The sequence below is a fragment of the Sipha flava genome, unplaced genomic scaffold, assembly GCF_003268045.1.
Source record: "Sipha flava isolate LNK unplaced genomic scaffold, YSA_version1 308_pilon_pilon, whole genome shotgun sequence".
Classification (NCBI taxonomy): Eukaryota; Metazoa; Arthropoda; class Insecta; order Hemiptera; family Aphididae; genus Sipha; species Sipha flava.
Genome location: NW_020272985.1, coordinates 214,400 through 232,819, shown reverse-complemented (window position 1 = coordinate 232,819; position 18,420 = coordinate 214,400). Strand labels below are relative to the sequence as shown.

At 30.2% G+C, this 18,420-nt stretch overlaps 1 protein-coding gene and 1 pseudogene across 3 annotated transcripts; both read left to right on the top strand.

Moving 5' to 3' along the window:
* Positions 1-836: 836 nt before the first annotated feature.
* On the top strand, positions 837-6,925 carry LOC112686447 (annotated as a pseudogene).
* Positions 6,926-14,064: 7,139 nt separating this feature from the next.
* On the top strand, positions 14,065-18,274 carry LOC112686449 (regulator of G-protein signaling 7). 3 transcript variants are annotated; one of them, XM_025558721.1, is made up of 13 exons: positions 14,065-14,586; positions 14,753-14,894; positions 14,992-15,088; positions 15,179-15,229; positions 15,295-15,401; positions 16,153-16,204; positions 16,484-16,707; positions 16,766-16,986; positions 17,065-17,178; positions 17,245-17,370; positions 17,459-17,636; positions 17,782-17,874; positions 17,951-18,040. In XM_025558721.1, the coding sequence occupies exons 1-13, from the start codon at positions 14,519-14,521 to the stop codon at positions 18,014-18,016; spliced, it is 1,539 nt and encodes a 512-aa protein (XP_025414506.1). In that variant the 5' UTR covers positions 14,065-14,518; the 3' UTR covers positions 18,017-18,040. The 3 variants fall into 3 exon arrangements, 2 of the variants coding, with proteins under 2 accessions (XP_025414506.1, XP_025414504.1); XR_003148893.1 differs by having other exon boundaries at positions 14,068-14,586; positions 17,227-17,370; positions 17,459-17,661; XM_025558719.1 differs by having other exon boundaries at positions 14,069-14,586; positions 17,227-17,370; positions 17,951-18,274.
* The last annotated feature ends 146 nt before the right edge of the window (positions 18,275-18,420 follow it).

Sequence of the window (18,420 nt, the reverse complement as noted above, 5' to 3'; positions counted from 1 at the left end):
GATGAACCTGTAGTGATGATCCATATTTCAATAATTATGTTTATTATGTAAACAATTAGTTTATGTTAAACAGTGATTAATTCATTAATTAAATAATAATTAACAATAGTGGTCAGTTGCGTACATTCAATCTTGCTATGGAGGGGTGCATGGGTGTAGCGAGGGTGGGGCAGGGGGGAGCACTTGCCCACCCCTGCACCTCAAACTGAATTATATTTGTTTATACCAAACGTGTAAGTTTTACATTAAAATCAAAAATTAAATAAGATATAATTCTAAAAATAGTTTAGTGGGACCAAGTGATATCTACACGTGTAATCGTTTTGACGTTTTATGTGTTATCCAATGGTCTATCTGTAGATTATTTGAATTACGAGTTTAACACTAATCATTTTATGTTTTTGCCCCTCCCTGATTCAAATTTTAGCTACGCCCATGGAGGAGAGGTGTTTAACAAAAATAATCGTCATCTTTTTTTTTTCATTGCCCAGATAAACAACTGTTATAAATAGATATTATTTTATACAAATTTTTTACCAATTTACAGTTTATTTTTACATTACAGTTAATTAATAGCTATTGGAATATAAAAACAGCATATTTAACAAAACTTTTCAAACACCTATCAATAGAATTATTTAATTATTATAATATTTGTATAGTTGTATATTTTAAGTTCAAAGCGTAATAATGAAACTACGAATATATTTCACGTCATCAATAATAAAACAATTTTCTTTTTTCTTTTTTTTTTGGCCCGGGGGGGGGGGGTTTGAACCCGGGACCCCCCCCTCGTATATGTGCCACTGATAGTGGTATTTAAAAATGAGGCCGGGCTGTAGACAGCGTTCTGTTGTCTGTAAATGTTTTAAAAACGTTCTGATGGTAAAATTGTAGCGTGCCGAGTGTGTAAGAAAGAAATTAAATATTTTGGAAACACGACTAATAAAGGTAATTTATTTTACAATATTTAAGTGTATGCTATAGTACATTATAAACTGTAAATATAACTAAGTTCATATTTTTAAACTGTTTTTTTTTCTACTGTTTATTATTGAGCATTTAAAACGTATGCACCCACCCATTCAAACTTAATACAGTTCCTAGCAGAGTTGGGCAAAATTTTATCTAGATAATTATTCGAATAAATATGTATTCGAATAAAAAATTATTCGATTGATTTTTTTACAATTCTTCGAATAAAAATTTATTCGATTAATTTTCAAATACAATTATTCGAATAAAAATGTATTCGACTGATTTTCAAATACAATTATTCGAATAAAAAATTATTCGACTAATTTAGAAACAATATTATTGGAATAATTTGTGATCATAATATTATTTGAATAATTTTTAAACATAGTTATCCTATCTTAGTATTTATAGTAGTAGTTAGTACTAATTACTAAATATGTATTATGAAATAATAAATAATAAATATTATAATTCTTCTAGTTTGTTCATGTATTTAGTATTTACCTTTATAGTAATTAATTATCAATATTGAAGATGTTATTATTATATCTAGTTTAGTCCAGTTTCTGTACTATATTATATAGTCTCAGATATTTTCGTACTATGTACTAACTACGTATATTCAATGTTGTATTTCATATTTATAAGTTCAAATATATAGAGCTCTACACATATTCAAATATTATTATATATATATATATATATTTCTTTACTTTCTTATATAAATCAATATTTGTTTTTTATTATACAATATTTTTAAATTTTTCCAAAAATTATTCAAATAATTTTTTATTCGGATAATTGTGTTTGAAAATTAGTCGAATAATAATTTATTCGAATAATTGTATTTGTAAATTAGTCGAATAATAATTTATTCGAATAATTGTGAAAAAATCATTCGAATAATAAATTATTCGAATAAAATGTTATCTAAATAATCATCTAAATAAAATTTTATTCGAATAACGCCCAACTCTGGTTCCTAGTAATGAAGATGATCCAAGTGATCAATTACAAACTATAGAAAATTCATCTGGCCCATCAACTTCTTCACCATTTTTTATTTCACCATCTCAACCAGTAACTTCAAAACAGTGTTCTGAGCCACCGTTTAAACGACCTCGTCAACTAAAACTTTTTGGTTCTACAAAAAACGAATTATCTGATACTGAAATTAAGGCGATCGACAAATATTTGGTTAAAATTATTGTTTCCGACTATCAATCAATTTCAATTGTAGAGAACACAGAGTTTTTAGAATATACAAAAAAATTGCAACCACTGTATTGTGTCCCCAGTAGAAAACTTCTAACAAAAAAATGACTACCTCAAGAATATAATGCTATATTTAAACTAAAATCAATACTTGAATGATTTATCAGTCACCACAGACATGTGGACCTCCGATTCAAATAAATCTTATATTACAGTAACGTGCCACTTTATGTTTAATTATCGTTTACATTTCTCAGTTATTGCGACGAGAGAAGTTAAAAACACTCATACTGGTCAAAATATTGCTACTGTCCTTACGAATGAGCTATTACGAATAAAATAGTAACTATTGTATCTGATAATGGGACAAATATAAAAAAATTCTATAAATGAACATCTTTAAAATTATCATCATCCATGCGTGGCACATACACTCAACTTAAGTGTAAATGATGCAATTAACGGAAATTCTGATATTAGCCAAATTTTAAAAAAATGTAGGACAATAGTAATGCATTATAAACATAGCAGCTACGCTACAGGTAATTTAAGAGATTTACAATATCAAATGAACCTATCTGTATTGAAAGTCAAGCAAGATATCTCTACAAGATGGTATTCTACTTTTACAATGATTGAAAGACTTATAAAAATTAAAATTCCTTTAACCGCTTCAATGTCGTCTTTTTCTCGTACTCCAAATTGTTTAAACGCATCAGAATGGGAGATAATAACAGATTGCATTAACATTTTAAAACCATTTAAAAATATTACATCGGAATTATCAGGAGAAAATTATCCGACGTTATCTTTAATTATCCCGTTAATTCGAGGCCTTCAATATATGCAAAGTTGGGCATTAACTAGTTAGTTTATTAAAACTTCTCGACTGTCTTTACACCATCAGAGAAATAAGAAACTTAATTTTTTTAATGATTTATTATTTTTTAAAAGTATACATTGTGATAAACAAATTTTTTATTAGTCACTCAAAATTCACCACATATTTTCTTAAAAGAATAAACATATTTTATAATTATAAAATTTTAAATTATGACATAAGCAACATTCTCAGCGTCGTGAAAAATGTTCGAAAACCAAGCATTAAGACATATCCATGTTAAAAATAACAATCTTTAACAATGGTGGTGTTTTTCATTTCGGTGGGGGCCCGGACCCCCTCCCCCCATAAATACGCCACTGGTACATTGTACAATGTCATAGTATTTTTCTAACTCTTCAGCGCCACTGCTGTGTATTATGATAAATAATTCAATAGAATTGTTTATTATAATTTAGGAAATAAATCTTTCTAAAGAACGCAGTCACTTATATGATCTACTTACTAATAAAAAAAGTAGATAAACTTTTTTTAAACTGAGTTAAGTTAATATTTTTTTTTCTTATTAACTTGTAACTTATCTAGTTAAATTTATGAATTGTTAACTGTTAACTTTAAACTTATTGATCTTGTGTTCTTTTAACTTAACTCGAGTTAATTATTTTTATTAACTTGCCCACCTTTGAATATATGTTAAAAAAACTTAAGAACAGAAACTACTATAGGAGACGAATTTAAAAATAAATTAATTTATATTATTGGTAGACGTTTGGGTAATTTAGAAAAAAATAAAATAATTGCGAAATCAACATTTTTAGATTCATGACTTAAAAAAACAGTGTTTGGATTACAGGAAAATGCTGATAATGCGCATAAATGGGTATGTGATGAATTAACTAGAATGATATGTAATAAAAATGACGAAACTAAAATGATGACCACTGAAATAATAGTTACTACCGAACCTATTTCGAATACTAATATTTCCACAAGCACTTATTTTGTATGAAAACATTTTGACAATAAAGTTGCACAAGTAAAAATTACGTCAAATCCAAATTCTACTGCTTCTATGATGATACGTCAGTATATAGAAATTCCACTATTAGACAAAAAAAAAAAATCCTTTAGAATTTTGGAAGCAATATGAAGCCAGAATTATACAAAATGAAACTGAAGTATTTGAGTTTTTCGGCTACATCCGTTCAATTAGAACGTGTTTTTACAAAAACGGGACAAATTACCAACGAACGTAGAAACAGATTATCACCGAAAAATGTAGATCTTATTATATTTTTAAACATTAATTCAAATAATTTTTAAATTTCGTTTTTAATTTATTAATTGCTTGTACTAACCTAGGTATTTTTAATTGTGATTAGGTATCTAATAAGTTTTAACTGTTATTATCACATATTATAATATTTTAACTAATTCATTTATAATTATATTACAAGTAGACACTTACCATGGTAAGTAATTGCAATTTAAAGTTTTAAAGTTATACATAAAGATATATAAGATATTACTAGTTGTAAATTGTAATTAATTATAATTAACTGTTAGTTGTGTAGCTGTTTTTATTAATTTTTATATTTTCAAAGATTTGAATATTTATAGAACATGGAAAAGTATTTGATTATAAATTAAAATCTTTTTTAAAAAGTTTATAACGCATCAAAGGTTTTCTAATAGTAGGTAATCATAATAAGTAATAAGCAATAAGTAATAAAATAACTAATAATTTACTGTAGTAAAGTAGTAAGTAGTAACTACTAAGAACTAATAAATAATCTGTATTTCTTACTATTCAAAAAGCCCTATAGGCTTTATTTAAAAATTAGGTTTCGAGCGACTGTCTTGACAACTAATTTTAATAATTTGATAACTTCCATCACTAAATATTATTCAATTATTTGTTCAAAACATTTCCATTATTTTGATAGAATGATCTGATTATAACAGTCTATCGTATCTCGATTATTAATATTTCAATTAAACATTTCGAATGATTATTTCGAAACATCTCGTTATTATAAAAATGTCTCGATTACTGATATTATTCGATTATGCCCATCACTAATCACGTATCTAGATTATTAATATTTCGAGACATCTCTTGATTATAAAAATGTCTCGATTAATAATAATTCGATTATAAATGTCATTCGATTATGCTCATCACTAATTTAAACAGTTATGGATGATGAGATGTTGATTGAGGAAGTACGCCAATATCAAGAACTATATGATAAGACGCACAAAAAATATAGTGATAACATTCATAAAGATAATATCTGGAGAAAAATTGGTAGTGAATTGAAAACAACAGGTATAAACTTAATTTAATTAATATTACTTATTATTAGGTACTTAATATTACTTTTACAGTTTTTATTTTTAAATTTTACATAAACTTATCTCTATACCATGGTAATGATCTATTTTCGGAGTTAAAAAAAGTTTTATTGGTTTCACGCATGCATTTTAATATGCACATTAAGAGCAGTAGTGAAGGCATTTCCACCTTGTCTATGTATACGTCCCCAATTAGGTTCACATTCTGGTGGGTCTAAATATTGAGTAATTAAAACATTATCTTTGATATAATTATGCAAAATACAACTAGTTAATATTATATTGTCTACATTTTCGGGTAAAGATTTTATACTTCTAAAAAAGATTTGAAATTTTTGCACCAAGTTTCCGAATGCGTTTTCGGATACGCGCCTAGCTCTTGACAATCTATAATTGAATACTTGTTTCTGTATATCACCATTAATTATAGAACCAGGATAAGGTCGTAATAGATAGGTTTTTAGGGGAAATTTCTCATCTGCCACAATGACATATGGCACTAGACATTGAGTTCGGGGAAGATTTTTATCTTTTGGGACATGTAGTTTATTTTTTTCCAACGTTTTTCCTATTTACAGTTGATAAAAAATTTGTTTTTGTGATAACAATATGACACATTTGTTTCTATGTTTGTTTTTACCAAATTTTATATTTTTAATAGGTCCAGCGTGCAAAAATAGGTGGATTTCTTTGCGTGACCAGCTGAGAAAAGCAATAAGAAAAAATATTACAAAAAGTGGTCAAGCCGCTGAACATAAAAAAAATGGAAGTACGAAGAATCAATGTCATTTGTAATTCCGTTTTTCAAAGAAAGAGAAACATATAGAAACATAGCAGAACCTGATAGCTTGAGTGACGGATCGAATGATGAACAAGAAGGTATGGAGAGTGTTGTTAATACTGGGGATACTTCAGAAAAAAATTCTAAAAACAATATAAATAAGCAATGTAAATTATCTCAAAAAAAAAAGTTCTATTAGGCATTCTCTAAACAAAAGAAAATTTGAAAAAACAGAAACAGCTTCATCTGTACTAATGAAATATTTAGTAGAAAGAGATAAGTAAGAAACAAAAGTGGCTGCTAATGATCATCCAATAGATATATTTTTCAATAGTCTAGCCACTACTGTAAAAACATTTTCACCCGAGTACCAGCATATGGCAAAGTCTAAACTTTTCAATGTTGTATCTGAACTAGAGTGGGTACATTTACAAAGTAAGAATAAAAATTGCTAAGTGACAACACCAATTCATTTTCCAGCTCCAGACAACAGATCAAATACACATCCCATACCATTTTTTCAAACTCAAAACATCCAACAAGCGGTCCATCCACAACAACAAATGTATGAAATTTCACGTGTGTCAAACTCATCTACTCCAAATGATACATTTATGTCTGGTCAAATTCAAACACCATCGCCTTAAGTTCCGGAAGGTCATCTGCACCATCTTACTTAGAAAATGTTCAGCCAAATAACTTTTAATACAGTTAAAATATGTTCATAATATTCATTATTTTGCTTAGATACAAAAAAAATACAAAATATAAAATACGAAATGTTTTATTTCTTACCTTAAACAGACCATTAGTTTTCCTTGGGACTAATAGCTTCTCGAAATGTTTTTTTTTTTAAGTTTAGTCAAAAGTTCATAAAATTGACTTAGTAACATTCTAAAATATTTAAAAAAAGAAATTTCTTCATTTTCTAAGTTCTTTGAATAATATGTGAAATTCTTCTACGAATTTCCTCGCAGCAAACATTTTCCGTACCCACTTTTTTTTAGTTCGATTACAATTTTTTTCTTCGTTGTCCAAAATTAAGGCAATCGTCGCTAGTTGTTTTTTTCTGAACTTAGGTATAATACAAATTCGAATATTTAAAAAACAAAAAAAATGAATTGAAAACACAAAATGAACTTGACTTAATCTAACATAACAGAATTGACTGAACGGACGGCGTTTCTGTGACATTACCGATAGATGCGAACGTATTCTAATTTTGACGTGACGTTACGTTGACGTTACGTATAGTGCGAATCGACCTTTTCTCATTGCACTTGAAGTTGCAGTAACTTATTTTGCCTACTCTGTAATATAATATTTATCTACAGAGCAAACAACAATATCTTTTTAAGACATTATCCAACACCATGGTTATTCACAGTGTACTAAAAGATCTTTAAGAAGATGCAGATGAATACTTCATACAAATTTTTATGAATGATTCAGATATAGCAAATTTAGTAAATGTTGAAATATGCATGCCTCGTATATGTGGTAAGCATACCATACAGAGTACATTTATACCCAAAAGATCCTGAGACATATTTCAAAATATCAGTGTTTCTTCCTTTTTTTTATTTCATTATTCAATAATCGGATGTACCATTTAATCAACGGCTAAGTGATATAATGCCTTTACAAGAATTCATTCCATCAAATTTGTAGTATGTACGACGATAAAACTATTTTGAAAGAGGCATCTATATATGCTCAATATCTTCCAAATAACCAAAGGTGGGCATTACCTAATTAAAAATTTAAAGTTAAGTTAAAAAGTTAATTTTTTTAAAACTTTTTAACTTAATTAATTTAATTGGCAGTTGAAATAACTTAAGCTTTTCACAGTTAATATAAAAATGATCTACAAAATTAAACAATTTTGAAATGTTCAATTGTTTATATTATTATATATAATATCGTTAAATCGTAAATATTAATATAAAAATTAAATAATCATATAAAGTAAATTGGTCGCATACACTGCACATCAGATGTCATATTAGATTTTGTAGGTTGGGGGTATTGGATATTGGGTTCTGGTCATGAATACCGAATGTTACATATGTATAAAGAATTTTAACTAGAAAGATAGATAAATACGGTAGTGAGTGGCCCCTTAACAGTGCCGTCCCGAGGGCAGGGCAAACGGGGCACTCACCAAGTGCCTCACGTTTATACAATAATATATATATTCAACATACCATGTATAAATAGATTATAGATATATGGATTGAGGACCGCTGTTCTGGTGTACCTATGGATTTCGATATAATATTGTAGGGCCTCAAATTCTAATGATGCCCAGGGCTTCGTAAAACCTAGGAACGGCACTGCCCCTTGATGTACAATGTCATGGTATTTTTTCAAACAATTCAGCACCACTGCTGTATATTATGATAAACCTCACATTGATAAATAGTTTTTTATTTATCATAACCCGCCAAGCCAGAAAGTATAAAAAAATTTAAATTTATAATTTATGTAATTTATCGTATCACATTTGTATTCTAAAACAGTTCCTTCTACCTACAGATATCAGTAATACATACATATATGTATGTGATATTAAAAATATATAATAATAGAATATTACAATTACCTACAGTAAGACTTTATATTAAAACTAGGTTGCTAAGATATCAAATTCTGATTAGCCCTCTTCCCCCATTGAAATAGTCTGGGTGCGCCACTGCTCATATTATTATTGATTTATGAATTATTAGTTTCGAATCGTTCATTTTATATAGTATATCTTTTAATTTTTCTATTATTATGTAGGTACTTATTTTATTTCATTAATTTTGTAAATAAGAGTTATAATTAGGGCAAAGAAGTTATAGGATTTGCATGTTTTATTCTGGGCCTCTATTTTATAGCAAACCAAGATATAAATATAAGTCATAGGCCCCACAGTTTAAATCTAAAATTTTTTTTTGCATATTTTTACATATTTTAAAAATTTAAAAAAAAATTGCATATTTCGTGCATATTCTACATAAAAACGATATAGTATTATTATATTTTATATACTATATAGTAACATTGTACACTACCCGATTCCCATGTACACTATACTATATTTGACAGCTCAATGTTTCTCCTGTGACCCGACGGTGTTCGTCATGATGACTTCCTCCTATTTTTAAGCGATGCTGCGCCATACATGAAGAAAGCAGGTACAACTATCAAGGCTTTGTACTTCAAGATGATCCATATTACTTATATAGCACACGGATTACATAGATTAGCAGAAAATATTCGGGGTCATTTTCCTAGAGTTGATAAATTAATAGCAAAAGGAAAGCAAGTATTTTTAAAAGCACCTTCGCCTGTTTTATTTTTTAAGACAGAAGCTCCCGGAGTCCCTCTTCCTCCCGAACCTGTACTTACACGTTGGGGTTCTTGGATTAAAGCTACTTCTTATTACTGCCAATATTTTAAGTAAGTACGAGATGTTATGCTTCATTTAAATTCTAACGATGCTGTATCTATAAAAGAATCTCAAACCCTTCTAAATGAAATTTCAATGGAACCAAATTTGACTTTAATACATTCAAATTATAGGTTTTTACCATCAACCATAACTAAATTAGAATCACAAGGAGTATTATTAACTGATTCAGTATCAACAGTAATATTTTTTTATTTTACTAAAATATAATTTATTTTTTTGTGCATATTATCTTGCATATTTAATGAATTTGAATGCATATTTTTCAAATTTTACCTCCTATAACTTCTCTGCCCTAATTATAGTAATTCAATCAAATTTAAAATTGTTTACTAAAATTCTAATTTTTGTTTTTAATTGGTTGAATTGGAAAATTTTGTTTAGAGGAAATTCCCCGGCTCCTCACATAAAAAAAATTTAAATACACCTCTGGATATAGTCATAAAATACATTATTTATATGTAACCATGTAGGTATGTACATTATCTATGTATACGGATAATTAGGCTACGCTCGTATACCTATGCAACTGTGGGTAAAAAATCATAAAAATAAAATCAATAATACCTTAATGTTATCTTAATTAAAAATATACTATAAAAAAATTTGCGATGTTTAACAGTAATTAATGATTTGAAAACGGTCGAGCTGCAAAGGGTTTTCAAGTTTTCTCGTTTGAAAAATAGAAACTAAAATTAATCTGTAAAACCAGAGGTGTTTTTATCTTGAATATTCAATTAGGGTGTATAATAAGCATTTAGAACACTGTGAGTGACAGATTTGATAATAAATCAAAGGTAAAAAAAAGAAACTCGATCAGCATTTTCTTATAACTGCTGCGTGACAGGTCTATAGAATTCTCTGATCCCTTTTCGTTTCACTTGACAGTATATTATAGATAAATATATAATAAATAGTATAAAGCTGCATTTAATATAAGATCTGTCTATATAAATATATGTTTTATATTATGATCAAGTAGCGTAGTTTGAGCTTAATTAAGGGGGAGGTCGTTATAAATATCATATAGACATGCTACATTATTTTATTAGTTATTGGCTATAAGCTTTAACCGAGGTTAAGACTAAAATTAATTAAAATTAAGATTAAAAAATCCTGAGGAGAGCCACCTATCGAATCTCCATCAGCTACGTTATTTCTATAATCCTAGGTAGTTAAATCATGTAAATCATATATCCCCATGGCAAAACAATCAGGCTGTAATTTTGCAATTTGTAAGTATTAGTTAGTTAAATATGTTAATAATTAAATCTATTACAATAAATAATAAAATATAATTTCATTTAGAAAATCCACTTAGTTGCATTTCATTGAAGTGTATAAAATGTGAAATGCATTACTTTTTATAAGAAATACCACAGTAGCGTCATTTCAGATTTTTCTAGAGTAGGACAGTCGACATGCACTTTTTAAATTGCTGTTCCGGCGGCTCATTTTACCAAAGTGTCGATTAACAGGGGGGGGGGAGAGAGGAACGTCAAATCAGTCCAAAAACATAATGTTTTGTACGTCGTACATAAATATTCGTATAGTACACGTCTCATTTTTCTGATTCACCAGTGGCGTAGCCAAGATTTTTAAATGGGGGGGGGGCTAACCACTTTTTTTGGATAAGTAAGGTAAGAGAGGATATGAGAATTCACCCTTAAACCCCCCCCCACCATCCACCACAAAGTTTCTAAACGTAATTCAAGCATTTTAGTATAGTTTTAAAAATATTTATTAATATATAATTTATAATAATAATAATAATTTTGGTTTCAGTGTTCAGTCACTTGCTCCACTCTGACAGCTGCATTCTCTTAGGCGAATTTCTAGCAAATTCAGTTATTATTTCACTTTCATCGAATTGCTCTTTTTTATTTATATTAGCCATAGCTAACCCATTCAGTCTGTTTTCCGACATGGAGCTTCTTAAAAAAAATGTTAAGCGATTAAGTGCTGAAAACGTTCTTTCCGTAGTGAAAGAGGTAACTGGTAACGTGGTGAATAATTGTAAAAGTACTTTAATGTTAGGTCGAAGATTGGTGCGATGAGAGAGTGAATCAAGAGCAGAATTCGGTTTTGGAATAGTATTTTGACTCCATTGTTGCCTCCATATGAACAGGTCAGTTCTGATTGTAGATGAGGTATCATCATGGAGATCTTGGACATATATTTTAACAGCTTTTATAATATTTTTATCGTCATACATATTTAAATTGGCCGGAATAAGTCCTTCAAGTGGCATAACATCAATAAACCTTTGATTAAAACGAGCATCCATTGATTCTATTAAAGGGTCAAGATACATCCCCCACCCCCCCCCCCCCTTGGCTACGCCACTGTGATTCACTACATATCAATGACTTCATATAAGTCGTATTTATATTTTGATTAAGTGCCGATTTTGGATTAGCTAAACTCTAGACTGCGACAAATGCATGAGTTGTCCCGTCCTCCCAGACGACGACACTGGAACACCGTATTAAAAAATGTATGGAAAGTCGAATACAATAACATTTAGCCAAATCAAAATTATTTATATAAAGGACCGGATTTATGAATGTGGAAGCCTTGGGCTCACCCTTAGAAGTAATTTTTTTTTTCGATTACATATATTTAATAACCAAAATTCCAAATATTCAGAATTTTGGTTAGGAAAAAACAATGATTTGTTGTGATGAAACAATAAAGGTAGTATATTTATTTAAATTTATACTCGTAAGCTCGTTACTAATTTGTATGTAATTATAATATATAAATATATTATTAGTTATTAATAGGGCTGGGATTTCGATGCACTTTGCATTTTTTTCTGAAGCTTTCTGAAGGATGCTCGTTTTATTACAAATATGTTTTAGGTATTTTTAAATTAGAATAATAAATTTTATTTCACATTTTTTGACAATTTATTAATTTAAGGATATTTTTCTCAATTATTTGGATATTTTAGGGGTTTTTAAATCATTTTTGGTGTTTTTGCATTTAAAATTATAGATAATAGATTTTTTCTACCGACGGATTAGTGTTGTTGTATAAGGTATGCAATGTAAAAATTGCTGCTGAAAACGTTTTTCCATAAAACAACATATACCATGAGACAAACATATAAATGGAGTACAACGAAGAGAACAAATTGAAGAACAAGAAAAAATTGTGTGTATCTACAAAAATGTATTGGCCAATAACAGGAAGGAGGTATGCTCACGTGATTTAGTGTAACAATAAAGAATATTATTTTACTTATTAATATATGAAGTAAAATAAAATATGTATGTACATGTAACGTAATTTTTTTTAAATTTTAAGCTATTTTAAATAAATTTTAAAGGCATTTTTTGAGTTTTTTAAGTCATTTTTGAATTTTTAAGGTCATTTTTTGTGATTTTTATGGACAGTAAAATCTCAGCCCTAGATATTAATAATAACATTTATTTATAAATTTATGACAACATCAATGATTGAATATTTTTATTAAAGTTGTGATTTAAATCTATTTTGCAAATGTTATATTGTATTTTATACATGGATGCAAAAAAAACCACATTTAGTAGAGGCCCGGGGCCCCTGCCCCCTTAAATCCGGCCCTGTAAATATTTATATACATATATATGTTCTATTGATTATAAATACTGGAAGATGGCAAGTTAACAAACACAAAGTTTATATTAAACTCCCAGTGTTCATTCGTTTTTCGAAATTCACATCGAAGTTAAAATCATACGATAGGCAATCATACATGCATTACAACCAAGACACGTGTTTTTTTGCCTATACATGTGGTTTCCAGTTTTACAGTATTGAATTTGGTGACTAGTGGATTCGGCCAGTCTTGACGCTCCGTAATATACTTAGCACAACTCTTCGACGTTCTCCAACGCGACGTAATCGCGATTCGTAGGGAAATTAATTCGACCGGAGTGATCCGGAGAAAAGATCTCTAGGGCCGACGACCTGTACCGGAATACGCGTATTACCACGTGAACGATACGTGAATGTAAGTACGTTGTACACAACCGGTCGGGTTGAGTAAGCTATCGTGAACGTGTCAAACGTTTATATTATGGCTGGACGCTGCGACGGAAACGTAACCGCGAGCGCCGGAACGGATTTATCATTCGGTCACGTGCCCGAAACAATAACAACAACACGGTGACGTGCACGAGAAGCGGATGCAATTAAGCGTGTCACGTACGCGGTAACGGGGACGGTGGCGACAAAAGCCGAAGGGATCGCAAGCGCGGCGGGTGGAGATCTCTTTCACGATGCGGCGGCGGCGGCGGCGGGCGGGGAAGGAGACACGATCATGTTTCGCGATCGTCATGTGTGGGAGGCGCGCGAACGGCCGGTGGCCGGATCACGCCCAACGGCGCCCCTACCGCGGGTATTGATTTAAAATTAGCCCGTCGTAACGCTATCAGCACAACAGAGCACGATGGCGGTCGTCTGTTCTGAGATGCGCCGGTGCTGGTGCCGGTGCTGCTGCTGTTGTCGCTGGTGCCGAACGGGATCGGTTGTTCGCAGACGGTCCCGTGCGGCGTTTTATTGCGCGGGCGCGTCCGGTCGCGGCCGACCGCCGCCGCCTCTCCGTCCGTCGGCGAACGAGCGCGATGGGTATAATTTATTATTACGTACTGCCGTCGCCACCGCGCCCCACGACCGCCGTTACGGCCATTATGTGTACGGAGCAGCATCGGACGCCGCCACCGCCGCGCGCGCACAAGTAGTTAGTACGAACGACCAGCGAGTGGCGAGTACTCGTCGTCATCGCCAGTCGCCACTGCCGTCTTCGTCGTATTGCCGTCGCAAACCGAACGCAACAACTGTCCGCCCGACGTGTTCGTTCGTCCTTAATGAACGCAGATATCACGCACCATAGTCATAGATGTTAATTGTCCTGTTAAAACCGATAGGGATATTATGTTCCTACATATTTAAAGCCATGGGACAAAGGTACGTACAGGGATGCGCGTCTCAACCCCCTCAAGTCCACCACCCACCGCACTTTAACTGTTATGGCGTCGCGCTCACTCTCTCCTCCCCTCTCCGCCGGTAACCCTTTGAAAGAATTCCTCATCCTCCTACCGTTATTGTTACATAAGATATTTTATGCTTTCAGCCTGGTCATCGGTTCGGAACGATCTGCTAGAAGAAAGAAACAAAAAGATGGTCTATCCATCGACACGCCGACCGTGTCACTCACGGCGGCTTCCATGACCGATTTGGATAATATTACACAACACCAGATTATCTATAAAAAAGTAAACATACTCGCTCACATTATATTATTATATTTATCCTTTTGTAGTATAGCTGCGTTCAATGTATCCCTATAAATAATATTATGATTTCACTTAGATGGAACACCTGATGGATCGTATGCAGGACGAGAACACCGGCATCCCCGTGCGTACAGTCAACAAGTTCAGAGCCAAAGTGCCTTCCGTGTTCACTGGTAATTCTCAGAAGCTATATTATGAGTCACCTCACCTAATCTAACTTACTCAGGTCACTGTACGATTTATTATGTGTTGTTTATTATTAGGAACTGATTTGATTATGTGGATAATGAAGAACTTGGATGTTGACGACCAAGGTAAGTTCTATTATTGACTATTAAAATAAGTACAGTTATAACAAACTAATTTAATTATATTTTAGTTGAAGCATTATACCTAGCAAATCTATTGTCTTCCCATGGTTATTTATTTCCAATTGATGATCATTTTCTAAATGTCAAAAATGATGGATCATATTATCGTTTTCAAGTAAGCACTATCTAAGTAATTTTCAACCTATAGTACAAGTTATAAATTATTAATTATTTATTGTTCATAAATCATAGATTTATTATAACATTAGTAATATTTATCTGTGACTGATACTCTTAATTGTACTTATTAATTGGTATAATTTTTGATTAGTAAACTCAATGTTCTATTATGTTAATTACAAGGTACTATCATTGATCAGTTTTACTACATAGGAATCAAGAAATTTAATTGAAATACTAGATTAATTCATGATTTTAAATTTCTCCAGCGGTGGAAAGATGTTAATGACATATTCTTATAGTATATAATCTAAAAATATTCTGTCACCTTCATAATTCTACTTGTATTTAAAATCAACAAGCATTAATCATGAGGTTATTTTTATAATTTAATTCAAGTCATAACAAAATATTAAGAATTAATACTAAATTAAAATAAAACATATTTATTATATTTTAAAACACATTATATTTAAATCAATATTTTAATAGTAGATCAAGTATACAAGTTAAACAATCTGCAGAATATTGTATTTATTTTAGATGAAATCAGAATAATCAACAATATAATTTATTTTTACAGAACTTCTTTAATTTTTAAAAATCAAATAAACCTCGTATTTAATTAGTTAGTTATGATTAAACTTGTCTTTCAAATGAAAACAAATTATTGCTTGAACTTGTAAAAATTTATATTTAACCATGTAACAATTATAGAATATTGATATTTTTCTTATTTGTTTCAGACTCCTTATTATTGGCCATCTAACATATTCGATCCAGAAAATACAGATTATGGTAAGATATAAGTAATATGAATCATAATATATAAATTTAGGGATTTAAACCTTTGAACCGTGGTGACTCAAGTGTATCAAATTGTTTTTAATCATTAGTTCTGATTCCTGTAATAATTTTGATAAAATTGTTAGTATTGGTTTCGGTTCCCTACACTTTTTAAAATATAGATTTCAATTTACATTATAAAAGACCATTATAAAATACTTTTGGTTCAATCCTAGCTGTGGAGTATTAGTTTTTAGTTTCAAATAAAATAATAATGCACATTTATTTTAGCTGTTTACCTTTGCAAAAGAACAATGCAAAACAAAACACGTTTAGAACTGGCTGATTATGAGGCTGAAAACTTAGCTAAGCTCCAAAAAGTTTTGTCTAGAAAATGGGAATTTGTTTTTTTACAAGCTGAAGCCCAAAGTAAAGTAGACAAAAAACGAGATCGTATGGAAAGAAAAATATTAGATAGCCAAGAACGCGCTTTCTGGGATGTGCATAGACCAATGGTAATTTTTGAAATATTTTATGTTACATTATATTACATTCAATTTATTTGATTTTCAGCCTGGAACTGTAATAACAACAGAAATTGATTATAAGAAATTAAAGAGATACAAAGAATTAGCTACATTGGCCAATGGAGATATTAACAGTTTGCAACCATTACAAATCCCAGTGAAACCAAATATTGGTAAGCCTACTGTTGAGTCTATAAAAAAAGAAATCACAGCGATGCGACTAAAACTTGATCGACGTAATATAAAGCTATCTAAAATTGCAGACACGTTAGTATTTTATTCATTAATGTAACATTTTTATAATTTAGTGAACTTTTTGTGATAATTGATTGTTTTATTTTAAAGGTACATTACTTATTTCGAACAATATGCTGAGTATGATCCATTTTTTACACCTCCAGAATTTAGTAACCCTTGGTTATTGGATAATGTAGAAGTATGGGACTGTGATAAACATTCGTGAGTTGTATTATCGAATATTAGAAACATTTAAAATTTTCAAAATAGTTCTCTATTTTCTTACAGAAAAGAAGTCACTGTGCGTAGAATAAAACGGTGGGCATTTAGTTTAAAAGAGCTTTTAGCTGATCCCGCTGGCAAGGAGCATTTTACAAAATTTCTGGAAAAAGAATTTAGCTGTGAAAATTTAAAGTTAGTGTACATTGCATAATGTTTTAATAAATTTTATCAAAGTATACAATGTAAAATAATTTAAATGTGATATCTTATATTCCTAAAGATTTTGGGAGGCTGTGCAAAATCTAAAAAAGTTACCTCAACGTGAAGTGCCAGAAGCTGCCCAAGAAATTTGGACTGAATACTTAAGTGGTGATTCATTGAACATAGATTCTCAATCAAGGGAATTAAGCCGAAAGAACATGTCTGCTCCTGATCGATGGGCATTTGATATAGCTGCCGTATGTAATCGCACATTTTCATTATGTAAGATTAAGAATGGTGTTCAAGATGATATAAATATAAAATAGTCAAACCAAACTAGTTAGAATTTAGTTAGCGTAGACATTTTAAATCATATATTATTTGTTAAATGTTATTAATCAGGTTCATGTTTACCATTTAATGAAGAGTGATAGCTACCAGAGATATATAAGATCAGAAATGTATAAAGAATATTTAAACACTTCCAAGAAAAAGGTAATCATTTCAAACATTTTTGTTTATTTTAAATGATAAAAAAAGAAAAATTCAATTTCTATTTTATTTTGTCTAGACTTCCATGAAAGGCATTAGGTCTATAGTTTCATTTTCTGGAAAAAGAGATATTTGTCCTTCGTGATGGTATGCGTACTTAAATATACTTAAAGTACCTTTTCAGCACAGTTCAAATATTTTATTATTTTTAGTTTTATTTATGAACAATTGAATTTGGTTTCTATCATTTTATTGAGTGATTGGATTATTATTTTTTATACGTGTATTATTGTTAGGAATTATTTCAATTATTATTATAAAAATTAATTGTTGTGAAAATGTTAACTATTATGTTTGAGGTAACTTATGTTCCTATGAAATACTGGTGACATTTTTGATAAATATATTTTTGTTATTTAAGTTGCATAAATATATATGTATAGCGTATACACATATATGTAATATAATAAGTATAAAAAATATATTATTTAATTAAAGTATATTAATATTTGTTTAATTTTTTTAATATAAGTAGATACTTATAATATT

Bases quoted from the DNA above. Each gene is read 5' to 3' on its own strand.
- LOC112686449 (XM_025558719.1), top strand. From the start codon at position 14,519: ATGTTAATTGTCCTGTTAAAACCGATAGGGATATTATGTTCCTACATA. The intron at 16,205-16,483 runs GTAAGATATAAG...CATTTATTTTAG, and splicing joins TCCAGAAAATACAGATTATG to CTGTTTACCTTTGCAAAAGA. The intron at 17,875-17,950 runs GTAATCATTTCA...TATTTTGTCTAG, and splicing joins TAAACACTTCCAAGAAAAAG to ACTTCCATGAAAGGCATTAG.